Here is a 20115-nt window from a genome sequence, read left to right as displayed (position 1 = left end):
TCAACACAACTTGATTACATACCCCAAGGGAAGAGGAAGCTTCTAGGAATCAGTGATAGTGGGTGTGGTTCAGCTTTACTGTACGGTGGAATGGGTCCACTGGGTCCGAGACCCCCAGGGTACTTATACTTACCTATAAATTCAGTCTGAGAAGGTGAGACTGAAGAGGAGCCAGAACTATAAAGCTGTCTACTCTCCTAAACCCCGACAGGTTGGTCAAGACCATTAGAAGGGATAACAGTCTCCTATCAAACTCACACAGAGAAGTATCTGTAGCTTTCCACAGGGAAAAACAGTAATCTGCACTTCAGAAGATCGTCACAGAGCCAGATACCCTAGCTATTCAAGGTAGATCAGGACTCAGAAGAGGAACAGCATAGAGTAAGGAAATAGGGGTAGGATTCTAGCTAAAGAGGGAGGTTTTCGTTCAATCTACCTATGGTCCATTTTATCCCAAATACACATGGCTGTAAGATGCCCTTTAACCTGCAGTGTTCTGGCTAAGACCAAGTCTATCTCTGTCAGGGTTAGTTCATGGGAGCCCCCAAACCTACAGAAAAAGTAGGCTGTAGCTACAGTGTTTGATTTCTTGGCTTGTTTGTTTGTTTTTCAGAAGATAATTTCAGGAGCCACAGGGACTCTTTACATTTCCTGTGTTATTCTCTGGGTGAGAGACACAAGTACTTTCCTCTTCTCACTTCCAAAGGAGGACACAGCTTTGGGTCTTTCTTCAAAGACTTTTCCAAGTTCACTTATAATGGATCTATCCTTTAAAAAGTGCCAGGAACTTTTCTCTCAGCCACTGATATCATTAAGTAACTTTCTGTCTAAATAAGACCGTTATTATTTATCCTCTTTTCAAGACTAAAAAGAAATCTCCAAAAACCATGGAGTACTTAACTTGTTCTACTTAACCTAATTATACATATAATTTTATTTATTTATTTATTTATTTATTTATTTATTTATAAAATGTGTATTTTAAAAGTTTAATGAACAGTCCCGGAGTGTCACAGAACAGGGCTGGTCCTTCTCTTTGACCCAGACTTCTGCGGCACTTTCCCGGGCAGCCCAGGTCTGGGTAACTGACTTCCAGAGCCTGCTGAAATAGATCCAAAGAGCTGGGCTGAAGCTGTACATTTTTGCCACCATATTTCTATGAACTTTATCCCTTTAGTTTATTCAGGCAATCACCAATACCCAGGAAGTCAAAATCCTGGGGAACAAGGGCAGTGTGGTGGCGTGTTATTGGCTAAATCGAGAGGTCCCTGGTGAGGTCCCATTTAACAGGAGGCAGACTCCAGGGCACAAACCAGAAAAGCGCCTTCATCATACCCTGAGGGCTGACCCTGTGTGAGATGCTGGTGCCTTTCTTGAGATAGAACATTCTAACTTACCACAATGTACCGCCCATGGGAGGGTCTCTGCTATTGCAAAGGATACTGATCTACCCCATGGGAGAGTAAAGGACAAAATGCGCCCCATAGCTAATTTTAAAGTACCTCTCAGTCCTATCACAGCAAAATACTTTTCAAATAAGCAATTCAATTAGATAGCCATTATCATGGCATTCCCCCGCCCCAGAAAACCCCAAGTCTCCTACTCATGAAAGGAATCAGAGACTCCTAGAATTTCACTAGGCCTCAATTACCTTATCAATAAAGAAAACTCAAATCAAAGCTCAACCTCTTCCTGAAGGGTCTGCTGTCAGTCATGTCATGAAGGTTTAAGTGGAAACAGGGAAGATATTCAATAAAATATTTATGCTCTCTTACCATTAGCATCTTGGACTCCAGTAAGTGCTCCGACAGCTGCTGCGGTTTCCCCCGACAGGACGATCTGTCCCCCGCCTTGCAAGGTGGCCTCGGCCAGTGTGGCGACAGCATGGGCGGCGGCTTCACTGTGGGCACAGGAACAGCAGAGAGGGGGGTGTGTAAGTTGTATAAAGGCACAGCGCTGCAGCAAGAGAAACCATCTTCCCAACCCTTCCTTGGACTCCTCTACGGACGCAGTGGGTCCGAGCCTACCAGTGAAGATAGGAGTCCTGTGCTGCTGGATGGAGCCAGAGGAAATTTTTAAATGAGAACAGTAAATAGCCAGAGAACCCCCACGTCTTACAGATCTATAGAGCTAATGTGAGATATCCTTCAAATCTAAGAAATGGGTGTTTGAGGATGGAAGGCACTCATTACCAGTCTCTTCTTTATCAACATTGGTTGAGTGCTCGCCAGGCAGAGTGGGATCTCTGACCCACACTGACAAGGCAAAAGCCTTTCTGGTTGGCAATCACAAGGTTTTCTTGTTCTCTCTTCTCTTTATGGTAACACTAGGCAGATTATCTACAACTGCCCTTTGGTGACAGAGGACAGACGGTAACATGAGGAGTCAACAACCTGAACTCGCTATTTAATTAATATTAAATAATAACAATGTAGTTCATATCTATGACTTCAAATACAAAGTAATGGCTAACTAAGGCTCTAACATCCTGCAAAGTCTAGCTTTTCTCTTCATCTCAGGGTACACGTGGGCAGTGCTAAATTATTAAGGCTTGAAATTTTAAGTGATCACATAAGCCCAAACTCCTAGCTTCTAGAAACACAATGAAACAAAAAATCTCCCTTCACTGCAAAGCAAACACTTAGTAAAATAGAAAGATATTAGCCATCTGTTTATAAGGAGCCCTATTCTAGCAATTTGTATCCTATTTTTCTTTCTTTCTCTTGCTATATGCTCTTCCGAAATGCACAAATACCCATTTTTATTGATTCTATGATGCTACAAACTAGAAAATGCATCATTATTTTATGTGCCAGCAAGAAAGGAAGGAAAATGCCTGATAACTCTAAGACTGGAGTATCCACATTTCAGAGATGTTAAAATTTGAAAGAAGCAGAAATTCAGCACCTCTTCTGGGAAAATATCAACTCCCACTTTGCACAGCTACTGAAGGAGTATCAAACATGGGCATGGAGTAGAGGAGGTGGTGTCATGCAGTATAGGTGGGCAAAATCCTGGGTTTGACACCGAAAAAGCCAATTGATCGAGCTTTGCCCTGAAGCTGCAGGCCCCAGCTTTGGCACACCTTACAGTCACGAGCTGTAGGTGCGACTGTGGCGATGAGGGGCCCTGGACTGATTAGGGCAGACATGTCCTGACTGTGGGCAAAGCAACATGTACCACACTCAACAGCGTCACTTTCATTTAAGGTCAGCAGACAAGGAAAGCAACGGACATAATCACTTCCCTGGGGGGAATACAAGGATTCTAGGAAGCAGTAAAAGAAACCCAGTGGACAGAAAAGTCCCAATAAGTAGAAAATTCTCTTACTAATTTGCTTTGCTTTTTAGTTTTTATGTCTCTGTATTCAAAACTTATTTTTTTCTGATACTAAAATACATGTAGCTGACATGTTAGTTTCATTAAATATAAAAGAAACTTAAAAAATGTCATACAGAGATAAGTTATCTCCTTCTACTATTAAACACAACAGCTAATAGTTGGGATCATACCGTAGTTTTATAGCCTGCTTTTTTTTCACCTAACACTGTATTTCCTCGTGTAAATGCTCTCTGACATTTATTCAAAATAATAAATGCAAAATTGCTGACACCCCTCCCCCGCTTTCCCCTAGCCACTCATCTGTGGCAACTTTTAAGTTCCAGGTTTCCTCTGACTTAGTTCAAGGTCATAATTATGTATTTCAAATATGTTTGCTTCCTTCATAAACATTTGAGGGTATAATTCAGGCTAAGCAAAAAAAACTCAACAGTCATGGAGTGCACATGCAGCTCATGTGTGAGCTAAGATCGCCCTCCATGCCTAGACACACTTCTTGGTGATCTGAGGCCTACAGCCAGTCACTGCATGGTATCCGTAACATGAATTTAGAACTAAAAAGGACCTTTGATCTGGAATTGCTACTAAGGTTATTCTTCACATTTTACATGGCAGAGTTTAATTTTAAAGTCCTTCAAAAATCTTTATTAGAGGGCACTTGGGTGGCTCAGCTGGTTGGGCAACTGTCTTTGGCTCGGGTCATGATCCTGGGGTCCCGGGATCGAATTCCACATTGGGCTTCCTGCTTGGTGGGGAGTCTGTTTCTCCCTCTGACCCTCCCACGTCTTGTGCTCGCTCTCTCTCTCTCTCTCTCTCTCTCAAAAAAACAAAACAAGGGAACCTAGGTGGCTCAGTGAGTTAAGCCTCTGCCTTTGGCTCAGGTCATGATCTCGGGGTCCTGAGATCGAGTCCTGCATTGGGCTCTCTGCTCAGTGGGGAGCCTACTTCCTCCTCTCTCTCTGCCTGCCTCTCCTCCTACTTGTGAATTCCCTCTGTGTGTGTCAAATAAATAAAAATCTTTTAAAAAAAATCTTTATTAGAGATCATAAAATTAGTGATTTCATGTCTAGATCCTTAATCTTTAAATTTTTTTTTAAAGAATCTGATGTTTCTAAGAAAATTTTACAGTACCCAGTTGTCACTGATTCATGACAAAAATATTTCACACTCTGGCCTGAGACATCACAGAGAGCTGAAAAGTCCATTCTTTAAGAAAAGCTGTGGCAGCGCGGTATTTTAGAGAAGGAAGCTGTAAATGAGAATTGTTTATATGGAAATATGAGCTTTGTTTACAGGTTACCTCAGCAATTGCGCCATTCTTCACAATTTTTATCACAATTTGTTTAATCGCATTTCTGTGACCATCAGGTGTCCTGCCAGTCCTGGAGCCCCTGCACACGTGCCTGCAGTGTGGAGTTTCACGGGTGATGGAGGGAGGACAGCTCTGCGGACTGGAAGCGCACCGGTTCCCAGTCATACCTATTTTACTACGTCTGAAGCTCCACATATCTGAAGTCATTTTCTTTAACACCTTTCTAAAATATGTTTGGTAGAAGAAAGGAAGGGAACCAGCCTAAGCCGGTGCAATCCGGGACCAGAGGTGTGAGGGGGATGACGAGCTTGCCGGCTGGTGAGGTTAGTTATTTCTTTTTTTTTTTTAAGATTTTATTTTATTTATTTGACAGAGAGAGATCACAAGTAGACGGAGAGGAAGGCAGAGAGAGAGAGAGAGAGAGGGAAGCAGGCTTCTTGCTGAGCAGAGAGCCCGATGTGGGACTCGATCCCAGGACCCTGAGATCATGACCCGAGCCGAAGGCAGCGGCTTAACCCACTGAGCCACCCAGGCGCCCCGAGGTTAGTTATTTCATCCTGGGGCAGGGGCCAGAGGCAAAACAGTGATGGAGGGATCCTTCCCGTGGGGCAGGAAGGCAGCGGCAACTCCCCTGGCCAACAGGCCTTCATTTCCAAATCAACTCTAACCACCAACACTAGACCTCATGGGAGTGAGCCAACTAGACTGCTAGGAAAAGATGTCCTTTACTTACAAGGTGAAGACGAACAAAAACGTCTCTAAGCTACTCCCTCACAGGATTTTGACAAAACTAAGTTTCTAAACCAGAGTTGCAAATGCAAAGTTTTCATCAGCTTCTTATCTGCAAGTGCCCAGCCTTCATCCCCAGGAGAAAGCAGCAGCTGTGGGCCCCTGCCCTCCATCTTCAGAGAGGATTTCTAATCTAGGTCATCCATCCCATTGTACTAGACAAATAAGTACCAGTCCATACATGACAGCCATATTTTATTTTAATAATATCTCTAATTTTAAGTCAATGGTACTTTCATTAAAAAAAAAAACAAAAAAAAAAAACAGTAAACTTTTCTTTAAAGATAAGCTTCACTTCCTTTTTAAAGCCAAATGTCTTCACAGCAAAAGAACAGCAACTCTGAGTTCCCTGAGAAGCGGACTCAATGCCTTTCCTTCCCCATAGCGCCAAGTTGTACACAGTAGACACACAAGTAATAACTGTCTCGGTGTTGACAATGCAGTGCAAATTCCTAGTAGGGCAAATGTAGACTCAGTCTATAAATACTTACCATGCATCTGTATATGCAAGGGCTGCACCGACTTTAGAACAAATTTTTTTTTTTTTTTTTTTAAGGAGGCTCCATGCCCAGTATGGGGACCCTGCAATTAAGAGTTGTGTGCTCTTCTGACTGAGCCAGCCAGGCACCCCGGGGCCATACTGATTTAAATGGACTTAAGAGGGAATATAATCTAGGACAGCTTAACCAACAAACTGAAACTTCAAATTAATTTTTGTATCGCAACAACCAAATGATGATTTCACTTCCTTTCCCTCTGGTTGCTCAGCTGAATACTTTTGGTTTTTTGAGCTATAATGTTCCATACCTCATTTGTTCATTTTCATTTTCTCCCCTATCTCCTTCCTAAAAGTGCTAATTTATTATGTATTTTGAAAATAGTTACAATTAACTAGTTTCCGGATTTTTCTTAATGACCATTTCTCCTTACCCTCTTTGTGTCATTTCTAACGCCAGGATGGGCCAAAGGCTGTTTGAGGCCAGGGCCCTTGTTCTGACTTGCTACACAAGACTCTTTTAACAGCGTTGTTGAAAAACAGGTCTGTCCTGACCCCCCTTTGCCCTCCAGCAGATGAAGGAGCCCCTCTGCCTTCTTACTCCCCACCTGCCGTAGCACGTGGCTCGCCTCACCCTCCTCTGCTGTTTATTATAGGAGCCTGCTGGTTCCATCTGCACCTGAAACAGGCTAGAAGGAAGCAGCTCTACGAAATTGCTTTGTTACCATGGGAACAAAGACCGGATTTCTCAGTGTAGTTTTCACTTCCAGCAACACAATCTGCGGCGAGGCTGGGAGTACTGTCTCATCCCACAAAGAAGCAAACACCAGGGGGGTCTGCGTCTCAAGTCCAAACCTCCTGGCATTAGACAGTGGGTGACCTCACCTGGAACCAGAAAGCCCCTAGTAGCAGGTGACAGTCTAGTCTTGGCCACAGGGCCTGGTTTCTTCACCCTGAGCAGAGGCTGCAACACACCATCCCCCAACACTCGTCGGGGCGCTGGGCTCTCTGATTGCAAACAGATTTCAACATCTCTACTCCTCCTCCATGCCACGGTGAACTGCATTCTCCTTCCTTTGGAGTAAACACTATAGCCACCTCAGCTGCAACTGAGTTTGTTAATAAGCCCTCAGGGGAAACCATTACTCTCCTTGCCTTTAGAATTAAGCCCTGGTCCTTACACTGAAGGGAGCCAGAATGTGCCTCATATTTTCCACTATGTACAGGGTTCCCAGGACACTCACACTTCATTGGAATATCCAAGGTGCTGGCTCAGTGAAGTCAAGTCTTGCTGGTCTTTAATGGTGGCCCATTAGGCTCCATGCCACAGTGAGGGGTTACCAGACCAGAGGGAGGTTCTCACTTTGGCCATGACTTTTAGGCAGTTTCTCTGTTGTGTCCTCTCTCAAAGGATGGAGTGGGGTTGGGCCAAAGTGCAAGGGGTCAAATAAGACTTTCATGTTACTGAAAAGCCACATGGTTCAATGGGCTAAGAAAAAAGTTTCAATCCCAGGTCACTCGGGGACTCAGTGAGGGCCCCTGAGAGGTGTGTGTGTTCCATACCTAATCAACCACACTCTTGGCCACATTCCCTTCAAACTCAGTCACTTTATCTTCACTCTCACCACTTCAGTTTCCAAGTCTTTAACAAGGCACACCTGGCCTGCCTCTTCTTAACTAGCCTTCTATTTCTAATCTCTTCTCATTGTAAGGAATTCTGAATAGACAAAATTTAAAATGCAATTTAAATGATAACTCTAATTCCTTTCTTTTTTTAGAAGGGGGGCAGAGAGAGAGAATCTTAAGCAGGCTCCATGCCCAGGGCGGAACTCATTCCCACAACCCTGAGATCATGACCCGAGTGAAAATCAAGAGTGGGACACCGACTGAACCACCCAAGGGCCTCAACAGCTCTAATTCTTGAAGTGCTCAGTACAGGTGGGACACCTGATCAGAGTTTTGTATATATCATCTCAGTGAATTTTTTTCAATTCTATATGATGAAAATTATCCTTATGATGAGGAAACCAAGATCAAATGGCTAAATTTCTCAAGATCAAATGGCTAGTAAGTGGCAGAGTTTAGAATCCAAACCTGAACCTATGTGACTTCAGAACCTTCTCAGCCCCCATACTAAACAGTCACATGGAAATCATTCCTACCTAAGCCTATCAAGGCTTTCTAGTTATCTATCTCAACAAATCTAAACTTTGGGTGTTTTTTTATATTTTGGAGGAGATGATCCCCTTCCTCTGAATTTCTACAACGTTCACAGACTGTACTACACAATTCAGTAGTGAATCATGCTGAGTAATAGTGTTTACTAAGTGTTTTACTTAAATCAATCTCCCCAAAGATAACCATATGACTTTTTTGAGGGCAGACATTGTATCTCAGAGTCCTCCTTATTTAGGACCTTACCCAGTGGAGTGCAGACAGGTCAGAAGAATTCAGGGACTAAATGTGAGGCTAACAGCTGCTGCACTTAATGGGGACCACACCCTTACCATATGCCAGGCACTGGTCTAAGGATCTTGCGTGCACTATCTTTCTCAGTTCTCATAATACCCCTACAAGGGAGCTATTGTTACTACTCGCATTTTACAGAAGAGGATAGCCTGGGCAATGAGTTCAAGTAACCAATCCAAGGTCAAACAGCTAGTAGGTGACAGAGCTGCAGTGTAAACCCAGGTGGTCTAGCTTCAAGACCTACACTCTTAACTATCAGGTAAAATGCCTGGGTCCACTGAAAATAAAATTATGTTATCAATGAAGAAGAAAAAGAATGATATAGGGATGATCTCTTCTATCAACAACCAACAGAAGGAACCAAGGAGGGAACGATATAGTTTGGGAAACTCTCTCTCACTGGAGTGTCCCATTCTGCAGCACCTTTCCTAAATATAACTGAAGAAAAATCTTTCAATTATTTTTCCTAAAAATTTAAAACTCAGCTCAGTCATTGATAAGCAGGGGAAACAAATTTCCTGAAAAGCCAGTAAAATCAGCTCTCAAACAGCCAAAACATGGATTAACGTCTCTAACAAAAAGTAGTTTCTTTTGTAGGCGGGAAAGCATGACTAAAAGCAATCTGTTCTGTAGGGTAAATGGAAATACAGTCCTGAACCTTCTTGCTTTATTATATCCTTTGGTCCCTTTAAAAACCCGAAATACTCAAACCATGCTGTTTTTGGTCTGATAAAGGGTACAAGATAGGAAATAGCAAAACGGATCAACGGCCCTCCAGCAGCACTTTTGAGCTGGAAGTCGGAAGGTTGTACTGGTTGCTGCTGGGTCGAGTGGGGCAGTACCAGGGTGAGTGAGGCTGATGAGAAGCCAAAGGACAATACGCTAGGGACTGAGAGTGTTAAGCTCCAAACACCATTTGTGACAGACTGAGGTACAACATCTCTCTTCACAACCCGTAGGTAGGGACAGATTCACCATCCTCATTTACTCCCCCAGCCCTGCCTCCACCTGTTGAGCGCCATGGTGACTGTAGCTCCCTGTTGCATCTCCTGAGAAGCTGCCACCGCGGCCTCTGCCAATGATGCCACCGCCTGGGTGGCCTCTGATGCTTGCGTCGTCTGGATGGTCATCTCACCTCCCTGTAACGTGGCCCAATTTTGTTCCACCTGAGGCAGAAAGGACATGACAGTAAAGAATCAAAGTCACAAAAGGAGTATAATAAACTGCTACGTGCTCAGCCAAACACACACACATTTTTAAATTAACATGACCTACGATATACAGGACAGGGTTTTTAGTATGCTATCTTTCGTGTCTAAAAAAGGGGATATTAGAATATCTATTTGAATTTGCTTATATATGCGCAAAGAAATCCCGAAAGGACACAAAAGAAACCACTGAAAATATTTTCCTCCATGTATGGGGGGTGAGAGGGGAGTTGTGGGAAGAGGTTGGATAGGAGACAGAAAGCCAGATATTCCAATATATACTTTTAAATAATTTTTGAATTATCTGAGCCATATCAATGCATTACCTACTCTTTTAAATTCTTTTGATTAGGTAATATATTACTATGGCTCAGATTAAAATAACTTTGGATAAACCGTAACATTCAAAAGTTAGAATTTCTGAACAGACAGTAACTATAATTCTAAAAATATTCAAATGAAACCAAAGGATATGCAATGCCGGTATTCTCAACCTTTTGTCCAGATGTGACCACTGTTACCTATTTCTTATGTGTCTTTGCAGGGGTATTCTCTCTCTATGCAAGTATATTTACACACATACACACTCCCTCCTATTTCCCCCTTTCTACGTCCTTGTAAAAAATAAAAATGGCAGCTTATTCTACGTTATCTCTTTGGCCCTTGCTCGTTTCATCCATAATACATGTCCGAAGTGATTCTATTCTGGAACATATAAAACTGTTTCATTCATTCATGACACATAATGATGGCTGCACAGCGTTTGCAGTATATAAGCACACCATGACTTATTTAATCAGCCATCTTTTAATGGGCATTTAAGACGTTTCTAGTCTTTTGCTCTTACAAACAGTACTGTGATGAGTATCTTTACATACTACGTTGTATATTTTATGGGAGTCTATTTATGGAGTAAATTCCTAGAGGTGGGATTGTATATTAAAGTTATTTTATATTTTAATTTTTTTTGTTGGAAACTGCCACATTCAGGAAACTTTTTTTTTTTTAATGTAGCAAAAACTGCTTCCCTTTTAGTGGAGAGGAATTACAAAGAAACAAAATAAAATATTCAAAAAAATATTTTATCTGGTGAGAGAACAGACTAGAATTTAGTTCTGTGAGATCAAGGACAGGGATTATCTTTGCATTGGCATTATTAACATTTGAGGCTAGACGAGTCCTTGCTGCGGTGGGGAGGGGGTAGGGTGTGTGGGGGGGGTTTGTCCTGTGCATTCTAAGATGTTTAGCAGCACCCCTGGCTTCTGCCCACTCACTAGATGATAACAGGACCCTCCCTAGTCATGACAATTAAAAACATCTCCAGACATTATCAGATGTCCGGGGCAGGGGCTGTACCCTAATTGAGAACCACTGCTTTTAGTATAATGCTCTGCATTTTGAGATTTCTCAGTCCTGGATACCTGTATCTAGCTACTTCAGTCCATTTTGCTCAGTAAGTACAGTTGATTAATTATTCCCCCTCAAAAACAAAAAGCAGCAGGGGCAGTGAAATCAGTTTCTATTCAAAATCTGGGTGGTAATAAACCAGTGCGCTCAGGTACAGTATCTCCATGGACTGGGGTCTCAGGACGTTAGCCGTGCTCGCTGGCGCTCCTGGGGCTCCCGATCACATGGGTCAGGCCCAGAGAGTAGAGAGCTTATGCTTGCAGGTCAACTTTGTCCCAAAGAAAGTATCCCAAGCTCAGGAGAGGCAGATATTTAAAGTGCCTCCTGCTTTTCTATTACCACACTGAGACGATGACAGTGCTTCTCAAAATGCTTGTCAAAAGCCTCCCAGAAAATGGAACATTCCTTTGAACTGCCCTAGTACTTGCCCTGAGTCCTCATGGGCAGCGGGCAACGCCAGCACACCTCCGGAGCCCATCTCTAAGAGGCGGAGACAGCCCATTTCCTCCCCGCAGAGCTGCAAAGTTGCCCACTCAGGAAATCACAAAACTTTGGCTTCCCAAGAGTTAATATCGCTTTGATTTCATTACTCTGGCGAGTGTCACTGCAAATGATGCCCCTTTTAATGGCAAGTTACACTGCCAATTTGTAGATGGTCTATGATTCCCCTCGAAACACCAGACAGAGCTGGCCAGCCCCTGTCACCTTCTGCCATTAAACAGTCTTCCTCTTTCCAGATCTGCCCCTCTGTATTTTTGCCCATCCCACTGCAGAGCTGGGCCTGTGCGGCTCTCCCAATGCTCAGACTCCAATGTCAGCAATTTAATGTATACACATTTAGTTACAACTGTATTTGTAGCAAAAATGGTATCAGAAAGTTGCCATATACAGTATACTTTAAGGAAGTTAAATTATATGGCATGAAAGATTAATGGATGGTGGCAAAGGGTAGAGAGGAAGTAGGAAGAAGAAGCAGACGAAGAAATTTCTATTCAGAATAATGGCAGGTGATAAATAAATCACTTGGGTGTTAACATTTCTTTGGAATTTCCTATTCTTCAGTCTCAGTGCTTTAGTTGTATTTGCTTGAGCTCTTGTTGCTCTCCCTTTCCATCTGTTGGGAGCCACTGTGTGGTTATCTATGCCGGATGTCACCATGTCCCAGAGAAAGGGCCCCAAGCCCTAGGAGGGAAAGATATTCAGAGGATGTACAGTTAGCATCAATGCTTTTTTGAGAGACCCACTCCAATGAGGCCCTTCAAACTGTGGTTACTCTATCCCTCTAGCTACAGTGAACCACTGAGGCCCGTCCTCACGCTCACAGAGCCACGCACTGCATGTGCTGTTCCCTTTGATGGGAACTTAACTCCCACCCTCGCTTCTGGTCTGACCTCAGGGGAACCTGAAGGAGCCTAGACAACTCCTTCCACTCCCCTGTAGTCTGAGGCTCAGGATCTCTCCTGTGTCCCATAGCACCCTGGGCTTGCTTCCTCTAGATCCTTACCTCATTGTCTTTGTACTATAATGTGTCTTTTCTCTACCACCTACCTGTGTGCTCTCTAAGAGCAAGAGCAGTCTTTATTTTCGTGTGTCTATCAAATCTCAGTAAATGGCACAGGGCTCAGAAAGTGTTTACGGAATGGCAGGATGGAGAACATATTCCTTTATTCATGTTTTCCTGCTTGTACTTCAGCCTACTTATATTTCAGGTACACTGATAATCATTAAAAAAACCATCTAGAATAAGTTGTGCTACCATTACATGTGGAATGGTTCAGCTTAAAATTCATGTCTTCAATTCTTGTTTCTTCTTCTTCTAACAGAACCATATATACCATTATGATCAGATACCATTCTATTTCAAAATTTGATTTCTAACACTTAAGTGCAATGAATATCACCACTACCAATTGGTGGTCTTATCACAAGACAGGATAAATTCTCAAACCCATTTGCCTTTGTAAGTATGCCATCAAAACTGAAATTATTTAAATATTTTAAAATCGAGATAGTTAATTTCATATTATTTTAAAATTCTTTCCTTGTTCCTTTTTTCTTAAAGTAAGTTCCACGTCCAGTGTGGGGCTTGAATTCATGACCCTGAGATCAAGAGTCACATGCTCTTCTAACTGAGCCAGTCAGGTGCCCCAAAAGTCTCTCTTCTTTTAAAGTTTGTGTATTCATGTGAGAAATCTCTTCACCTAACATGGGGCCCAAACTCACAACGTGGGCCCCGAACTTGCTGAGCCAGCCAGGCACCCCTATTTCCTTGTTCATTTCTAAATGTCTATGTAACTTATAGTGTCTATGTAACTTATAGCATCTTTAATGAGTTTTAAGGTGACTATAGTTAGAGATTTTTTGTTTCTTTATAGCTATGGGTAACCCTTGAACAACACAGGTTTGAACTATATAGGTCTATTTAGGGGGGGGATTTAAAAAAAAATAAATACGGTGTAGTACTATAAACACTCTTCCTTATGTTTTTAAATACCATTTTCTTTAGCTGCTTTATTGTATGAATATAGTATATAATACATATAAAATATGTGTTAATTGACTGTGCTATCAGTAAGGCTTCTGATCAATACTAGGCTATTAGTAGTTAAGTTCTAGGGGAATCAAAAAGTTATATGTGAATTTGACTACAACAGGGGGTCTGCACTCCTAACTCTCATGTTGTTCAAGGGTCAACTGTACTTAGATTACTGGGTATTCTCAGGACAGAGAGTACTCAAACAGATTTGGGAGACCATATATTACCAGAAGAGACTGGCCCCCAATGGTCCTTCTAATAAATTTAACTAAATGTAACTAACTGGATGTTGAAGGCAGTGTAGCCTAATGGTAAGAGCTCTCACTGGCAAGGTTAGGATAACAAAATGACCTCACAACTTCTAAAAGTAGAGGTATCATTTATTTTTGTAAAGTACTTTCTCTTCCTTGTAAGAAAAGATGCTAAATACAAGGCCATAGGATGTTTTTACTGAATCATCTGATACAATGTTTCATTAACTTGATGTGGTCTTATCTGCCCTAAGCAGTGAGATATTTTGAGTAATTCCAGTTCTTAGGGCTCAAAACTGACATGCTAACAACCATGTCAACATCTAGGAGGAATGAGAAGGCAAATAAATCACGCTACAAAATCTAAAACATTTTGTCACTTTCTGAGATAAAAATGATATGAAGAGAAGCAGCACAGTTTGTCTCATTCTAAGTGTGCAAAGAGTTACATTTAAAAAAAAAAATCTGTATGAATTTGGGTATTTACCAGAAGGCTATTTCTGTCATTCACCCATTCCTACAATAGATGACTAAAAATGATGTGCTAAAAAATGCCATAGGTAAGTCACTGAGATTTTTAAAAAAATTCTTCATATTTTTCTGTGAACTTCTGAATTAACTGACCACTATATATGTGAAGTTATTTAGTAAAATGGGCTTCAAAGAATTCGTCTCTAGGAAAGTGTTTAAGAAACAAAGAGCTGCTTTCTTTAAATAGTATCAGGAAACACTCGGTAGGTAGATATGGTTGATAACTTTGATTAAGTCAGAGAGTAAAAAATCTTGTGAATGTACCCACCACTGTCTTTTCTATCTCTTTCACACGTCAAGTTCTAGTGTTGTCTAGTGTCCTCCAGTTCTAGCGTCTGGGGACTGATGGATTTTTTCTTCAGCTAATCCATACTCTTATATGATGCTTACATACTTATAAAAGTAAATATCCTGTTGACTGTCACTTTTCTATACTGTAAAACCAACTGCTGTTCCTGCCCCCAAACCTTCTCAGACTCCCTAGCTGGAAACATTCTCTCCTGAAGGCACAGACCACTTTGAAGCATCTACAGCATGGACCAGAGTTCATCTACGGAGACACTTCTCTCCCCCACACAGTGGAGAGACAGGAGGAGCATGTGGAGAGCCGGGTTCCTGTGTACGCCACTCCACACATCTAACACATCAGCGCAGCACAGCAGGGGCTCACTTCCTGCTGGCTGACCAGGGAGCCTGGCTGTGTTTCTCTTCAACTCACTAGCCATGAGAACTTTCTTAGTTCTCTCCCTTTCCTGAGTTGTACACATGAAAATGACTTTGTGGTGTTGTGAGTGGAAATGCCCCATGGTTGTGAACAAGGGTGAGATAATATTTTTAGCTTTATTTCTAATACTGCTCGTTGACATTTGTTAGCTATTTTCAAGCTTCAGGGCTATACCACACTGGCACCTTAGGGGAAAAGCCCACAGTGCCTTAATGAACCCACAAATGGCTCAGGCTTCAGAGCCTGGACAACATTTTCCAAATGCATTACTCAGCTTCAATCCTTTGTGACTCTGGGCAAGTCACCTAACCTCTACATGTCTCAGTTTTCTCTTCTATAAAGTAAAGAATCTATTCTTAATAGGGTTGAGCACTTTGCTTACCAAGTGCTCAATTAAGGTTCACTACCTTTAGGTTAACATCCCATAATTACCTTGATTTTGGTAGAGAAGGATTTTCTCATAAAGTCTTTTCAAAGGCATATTTAAAATGTAGTAAATCATGGCCACTGATTTACAAATATTTTTATCCCTCCAAAGAATTCTTTAGTAGCTCCAGTCAAATTTTTTTTAATAGAGCCCAATGATTAAATCTTTGGGATTCACAGCATAAAAATATTACATGGATAATCTCTTTTTATTGTGTATTATATAAAATGCTATATTGCAAATGTAAAATTATAAGTTTCTGACAGTTAGGTCTATCATGAAGATCTATGAATTTCAATTCTTACAATTAATATACACGGCATAAGATATTTTATAAAACTGTCATGGCCTGATGTTTTAAAAAGCTCAAATAAAATAATGCTACCGATGTGTTGGCTACCCGATCTTTTTAATCTTCTGGACCCTAACTACTCCCTCACCTATACATTTATGTATTTAAGTCAATGCAGACCAAATCCTCTTTCTTACCTCTCCATCAGCAACTGCAGAATAATTCACTTGTGCAACAGTGACTGTGGTTGGCAATTCGGAAGCATCAGCCAATGTGGCTACTGTTGCCCCTGTACCAACCTAAAGAAAAACACAGAGAGTGGTGTCAGCGGATGGATCCTTCTACCTCTCCTTTATTCAGATGTTAAGATTCATGTAATCCCAAATTCAGCACAGGTAATGATTAATATACTTTGTAATGTGAAATGAGTTACTAAAATCGTATCTCAGACACTTACATGAGTTTCAGAAATCTATTTCAACCCAATAAATCAATATTAGAAGCTATCACATTTCACCATTGGTAACTAGCATCAATCAACTTTCTACTTTCACCCCAATTTGAATTTTAGAGGTTCCCCATCTACCAGCAAGTTGAGTTTTACCTCAGGAGAGTAATTCAGAAGGAATAGCTCCTGCCCCTGATAGAATGAAACAGTACAAAAGAAGCCATTTTTACAGTGCTTTGTTTTGAAAACGTCCAGAAAAAGCTATCGATGGCTCTGTATTTAACAAGTTGCAGACAATTTAAAATCTTATTAAAAAATCAATTTCAGGGGCGCCTGGGTGGCTCAGTGGGTTAAGCCGCTGCCTTCGGCTCAGGTTATGATCTCAGGGTCCTGGGATCGAGCCCCGCATCGGGCTCTCTGCTCAGCAGGGAGCCTGCTTCCTCCTCTCTCTCTACCTGCCTCTCTGCCTGCTTGTGATCTCTCTCTGTCAAGTGAATGGGTAAAATCTTTAAAAAAAAAAAAAAAAAATCAATTTCAGATAGAAAGACTTTGGGGAGCTATAAAAAGTTAATTAAGAGTTTGCATGATGAAAACTTTCTCCAGTCTGAGGCGAGGTGCCCATGATCTACTTCACAAACCACAATCTGATAACATAGGTTTACTTACCTGGATAAGTGAGACAGTGCCATCAGGGTTACTAAAGGTCTGGACTACGGTCTGTGATGGTACAAGATGGGCTATACTGTGTGTAGTTGTGGCCTGTGTTTGTGTTTGCTGATCTTCAAAAGCATACAAAAGGTCCTCCCGCCCATGCTGTTTATAACAGTTTTTAACAATGGTCCGTAGTGCCTGGGTCCATGAAACCTGTCACCAAAAGACCAGACAAGCACATTAAAGTCACAAAGAATGTTGGTTATTCAGCCCTACTATGGAATAAGCAGGTACTTATTTATCAAACCAAACCAAACCAAGCTGGTACAGAATAAGCTCCCGTAGGGTTATTTTCCTTAGACCCATTGTGGCACAAAGAAACTCAGCACCAAGCATCAAAAATTTCCCACTAGATTCCTTCCTGATCAAAGTCTAGTTTAGCTTTTGGGTTTTATACTCTTCTAACCTGAGGCCAAATCTTAAACTTCTCACAAAAGAAGGTTACTCTTTTGTCAAGAATTTTATATTAAGATTCTCAATAAACTTCCAGGATAACTAAAAAACAATTTGCAGAAAAAGCAAGGGATGACATCTAGTTGAGTCCATCTTTTTAAAAAAAGAAGTATCATTATCAGCAGCCTCAACCAACTTGTCATCTCTTTAATTCTATATTTATATTTTTCAACAGTGGTTCCTGCTAACTAGAAATAAGGACATTTCTAAGTCTTCAAAGTACTTAATACTTTTTCTTAACGTTTCTTCAGTTCTTCCAAGCACCTCATAATATTAAAACTGCTCCAAAAGGCAAGTAGGCAGAGAGCAGAGTAAACTCATCGTCCCACCCTGAGTCTTTATAGAGATGAAGTGATGGAATGGGAAAGGCTATAAATCAGACGACAGCAAACCTCTCTGGGAGACAGGTTCGACTTTCAGATATACATTTTTAGACTTTTTAGCATGAGAAGTGGAATCCCCAAAATTGAGGTAGTTGACTCAGATTGGAAAAGCAACAGGCTACTCAGGTCTGAGAAATCCTCACCCTCTGCTTTTGCTCTTCTGTGCGGACGTCGCTCCGGACATTCGCCCATGGGATATCCTCAGGCCACCAGATGGGCTTGCAGCTTTCTTTGCCCCAGCCTGGTTTTCCCCGACCCGTGGAGTACTTGAGCATCTCTGGAATAAATGCCCGCAGCTGGGCCTAGAAGACAAGAGTGTGGTCATTAGCAGTCATGAAAAACATCTGGGATCTGCCTGTGTCTTCCACCAAATTCTTTTTTTTTTTTTTTTAAAGATTTTATTTATTTATTTGACAGAGAGACTCAGTGAGAGAGGGAACACAAGCAGGGGGAGTGGGAGAAGGAGAAGCAGACCTCCACAGAGCAAGGAGCCCGATGTGGGGCTCGATCCCAGAACCCTGGGATCATGACCTGAGCCGAAGGCAGACACTTAACGACTGAGCCACCCAGGCACCCCTCCACCAAATTCTAAGATAATAAAACAGCTTTCCTGGAGGGTCTCAGAGAATTCCAAGATGTGACTGATGGGAACCCATTGTTTTCCACAGGATACCATAGCTCTATGGGGGGCTGAGAATTATATATATGTCGGTGAGGCATGCCCTAAGCTGTATTTCAATGACTTGGCCCTAGAAGATTAAGAATATCAGCCACCAACTGTGATTTCTTCCTAAGATACTGTATGGATGCTATTTCCCTCATTTCCCTTCTACAGCCTTCCACACATTTAAGGTGTCAAACAAAGCCGATGTGTTTTCAACATTGTTCTGGAGGTAGTGAGCAGGGCAAGCAGATCAGAGAAATAAGAGGTGAGGAGCAGGTAGAATCATCACTATTTGTAGATGATACGACCATGCATCTGGAAACCCCAGAGAATCATATGAAAAACTACCATAAACAGTGAGAGCATTCAGGAAGGTGGCTGGTTACAAATGGGAAGTAGGCTCTACTTAAAAAAAGGGAAAATAACCCTAAAGCTTTTCCAGAAAGTTTCTGGTATGCTAGGCCCATGTCTGTGAGTTGGACATACATACAGAGTGATCTTAAACACACCGTGGACTTCATCCAGATTTATTTCACAAATTGAATTCAGACCAGGCAGGTGTTAAACCAGAGACAACTGCCATTCTCCTGGCACAGTAACCACACTGAGCATGTGCGCTGGAGGGGAAGGGGAGCTTACTTTGTGGATACTCGTAATTGCTGACGATGATTTTTGGCAAGAGAAGCAGTTTATCAAGTTATAATGTTCCTCCCCGGACCTACTGCTTTCCTTTTAACCTCTGCAACACTCCAGAGGGAAGCAGCATCCTCCAACTAAGGACACATCCACACTGCCCCAGCAGCTCAAGACCAAAAGGAGAAGACAGTTTTAGCAATGGGTCACACCCAAGGACATGAGCTTGTAGCGATAAAAGAGAAAAAGAAGCCAGAAATGGGAATGGTCAAGTATTAATGGGAGAATGACCGCAGCATCATCTCTGTATTCAAGAGCCTACTGAGGTATCAGGTGTTCTTATTTGAATATTATTTCACCAGAAGCTGACACCAATTATTATATAATAGGAAATCATGAACCCAAATCAGTAAAGCTTCCCAGAACAAGGAGAGCTCTGGTTGACTGTGTTTACATCCTCAACCCTTTCACCTCCCCAAGTCTGCCTCTCCCAGACAGTCTCCTGCCTACAGGATATGATATAATACACTCCATATATATTTGGCTCTGCGGCATTGAGCTGTAGGCTAATAGAAAGTATCCATTTGCAAACCCAGGCTATCAGCTGGCTCATGAGGTCACTCCTCCAGTTATTTTAAGAAAGTGCATCTCAAAGTCATTTTCCCCTTTATCCTGCTTTCCTGGGAGTCTGTTTTTTTTTTTTTTTTTTTCTTGCCTCAGATACAGAGAGAAGGAAAAGGCTTAACCCTCACACACAATATTTGCTTTTCTTCAACGGTGGAAAAAGAAAAAACCAACAATGGCTTTCTCAGATGCCAAATAAACTGATACCACACACTTTCACGAGTCTCTCTTTTCTTTTAAACCCAATAGCACTCTCCAAAAGGAGAGTTCTGTATATCCAGACCCAGCAGTCTGGAGATAACAATGTAAGACTCAACAGCTCTAAATTAACATAAGACTACAGTGTTCAGAAACACACCATCAGAAACACTTGGCGGACAGAAATCACTCCAGTCCCACCTGGAACTCCATACATTCT

The 20115-nt window shown here is 41.8% G+C and overlaps 1 protein-coding gene across 5 annotated transcripts in view; it reads right to left on the bottom strand.

Annotated features, from left to right (window-relative positions):
* The window catches only part of NRF1 (nuclear respiratory factor 1), a 145791-nt gene that overhangs the window by 29761 nt on the left and 95915 nt on the right, over positions 1-20115 (bottom strand). For 4 of the 5 annotated variants that reach the window (XR_007121419.1, XM_047694490.1, XM_047694488.1 and 1 more), the window contains exons 6-11: positions 17920-18078; positions 16896-17093; positions 15979-16080; positions 12044-12202; positions 9414-9571; positions 1776-1900 (exon numbers count right to left, since the gene is read on the bottom strand). Coding sequence is in view for 4 of the 5 variants with exons in the window: in XM_047694490.1 (XP_047550446.1) it covers positions 1776-1900; positions 9414-9571; positions 12044-12202; positions 15979-16080; positions 16896-17093; positions 17920-18078 (901 nt within the window). In the remaining variant the exon portion in view is untranslated. The remainder of the gene's footprint in view (positions 1-1775; positions 1901-9413; positions 9572-12043; positions 12203-15978; positions 16081-16895; positions 17094-17919; positions 18079-20115) is intronic. The other variant, XM_047694491.1, reaches the window with a different exon arrangement.

The sequence above is a fragment of the Lutra lutra genome, chromosome 11 (assembly GCF_902655055.1).
Source record: "Lutra lutra chromosome 11, mLutLut1.2, whole genome shotgun sequence".
Lineage (NCBI taxonomy): Eukaryota > Metazoa > Chordata > Mammalia > Carnivora > Mustelidae > Lutra > Lutra lutra.
The sequence above is the reverse complement of the archived record's forward strand: the minus strand, read 5'-3'. Positions and strand labels throughout refer to the sequence as shown.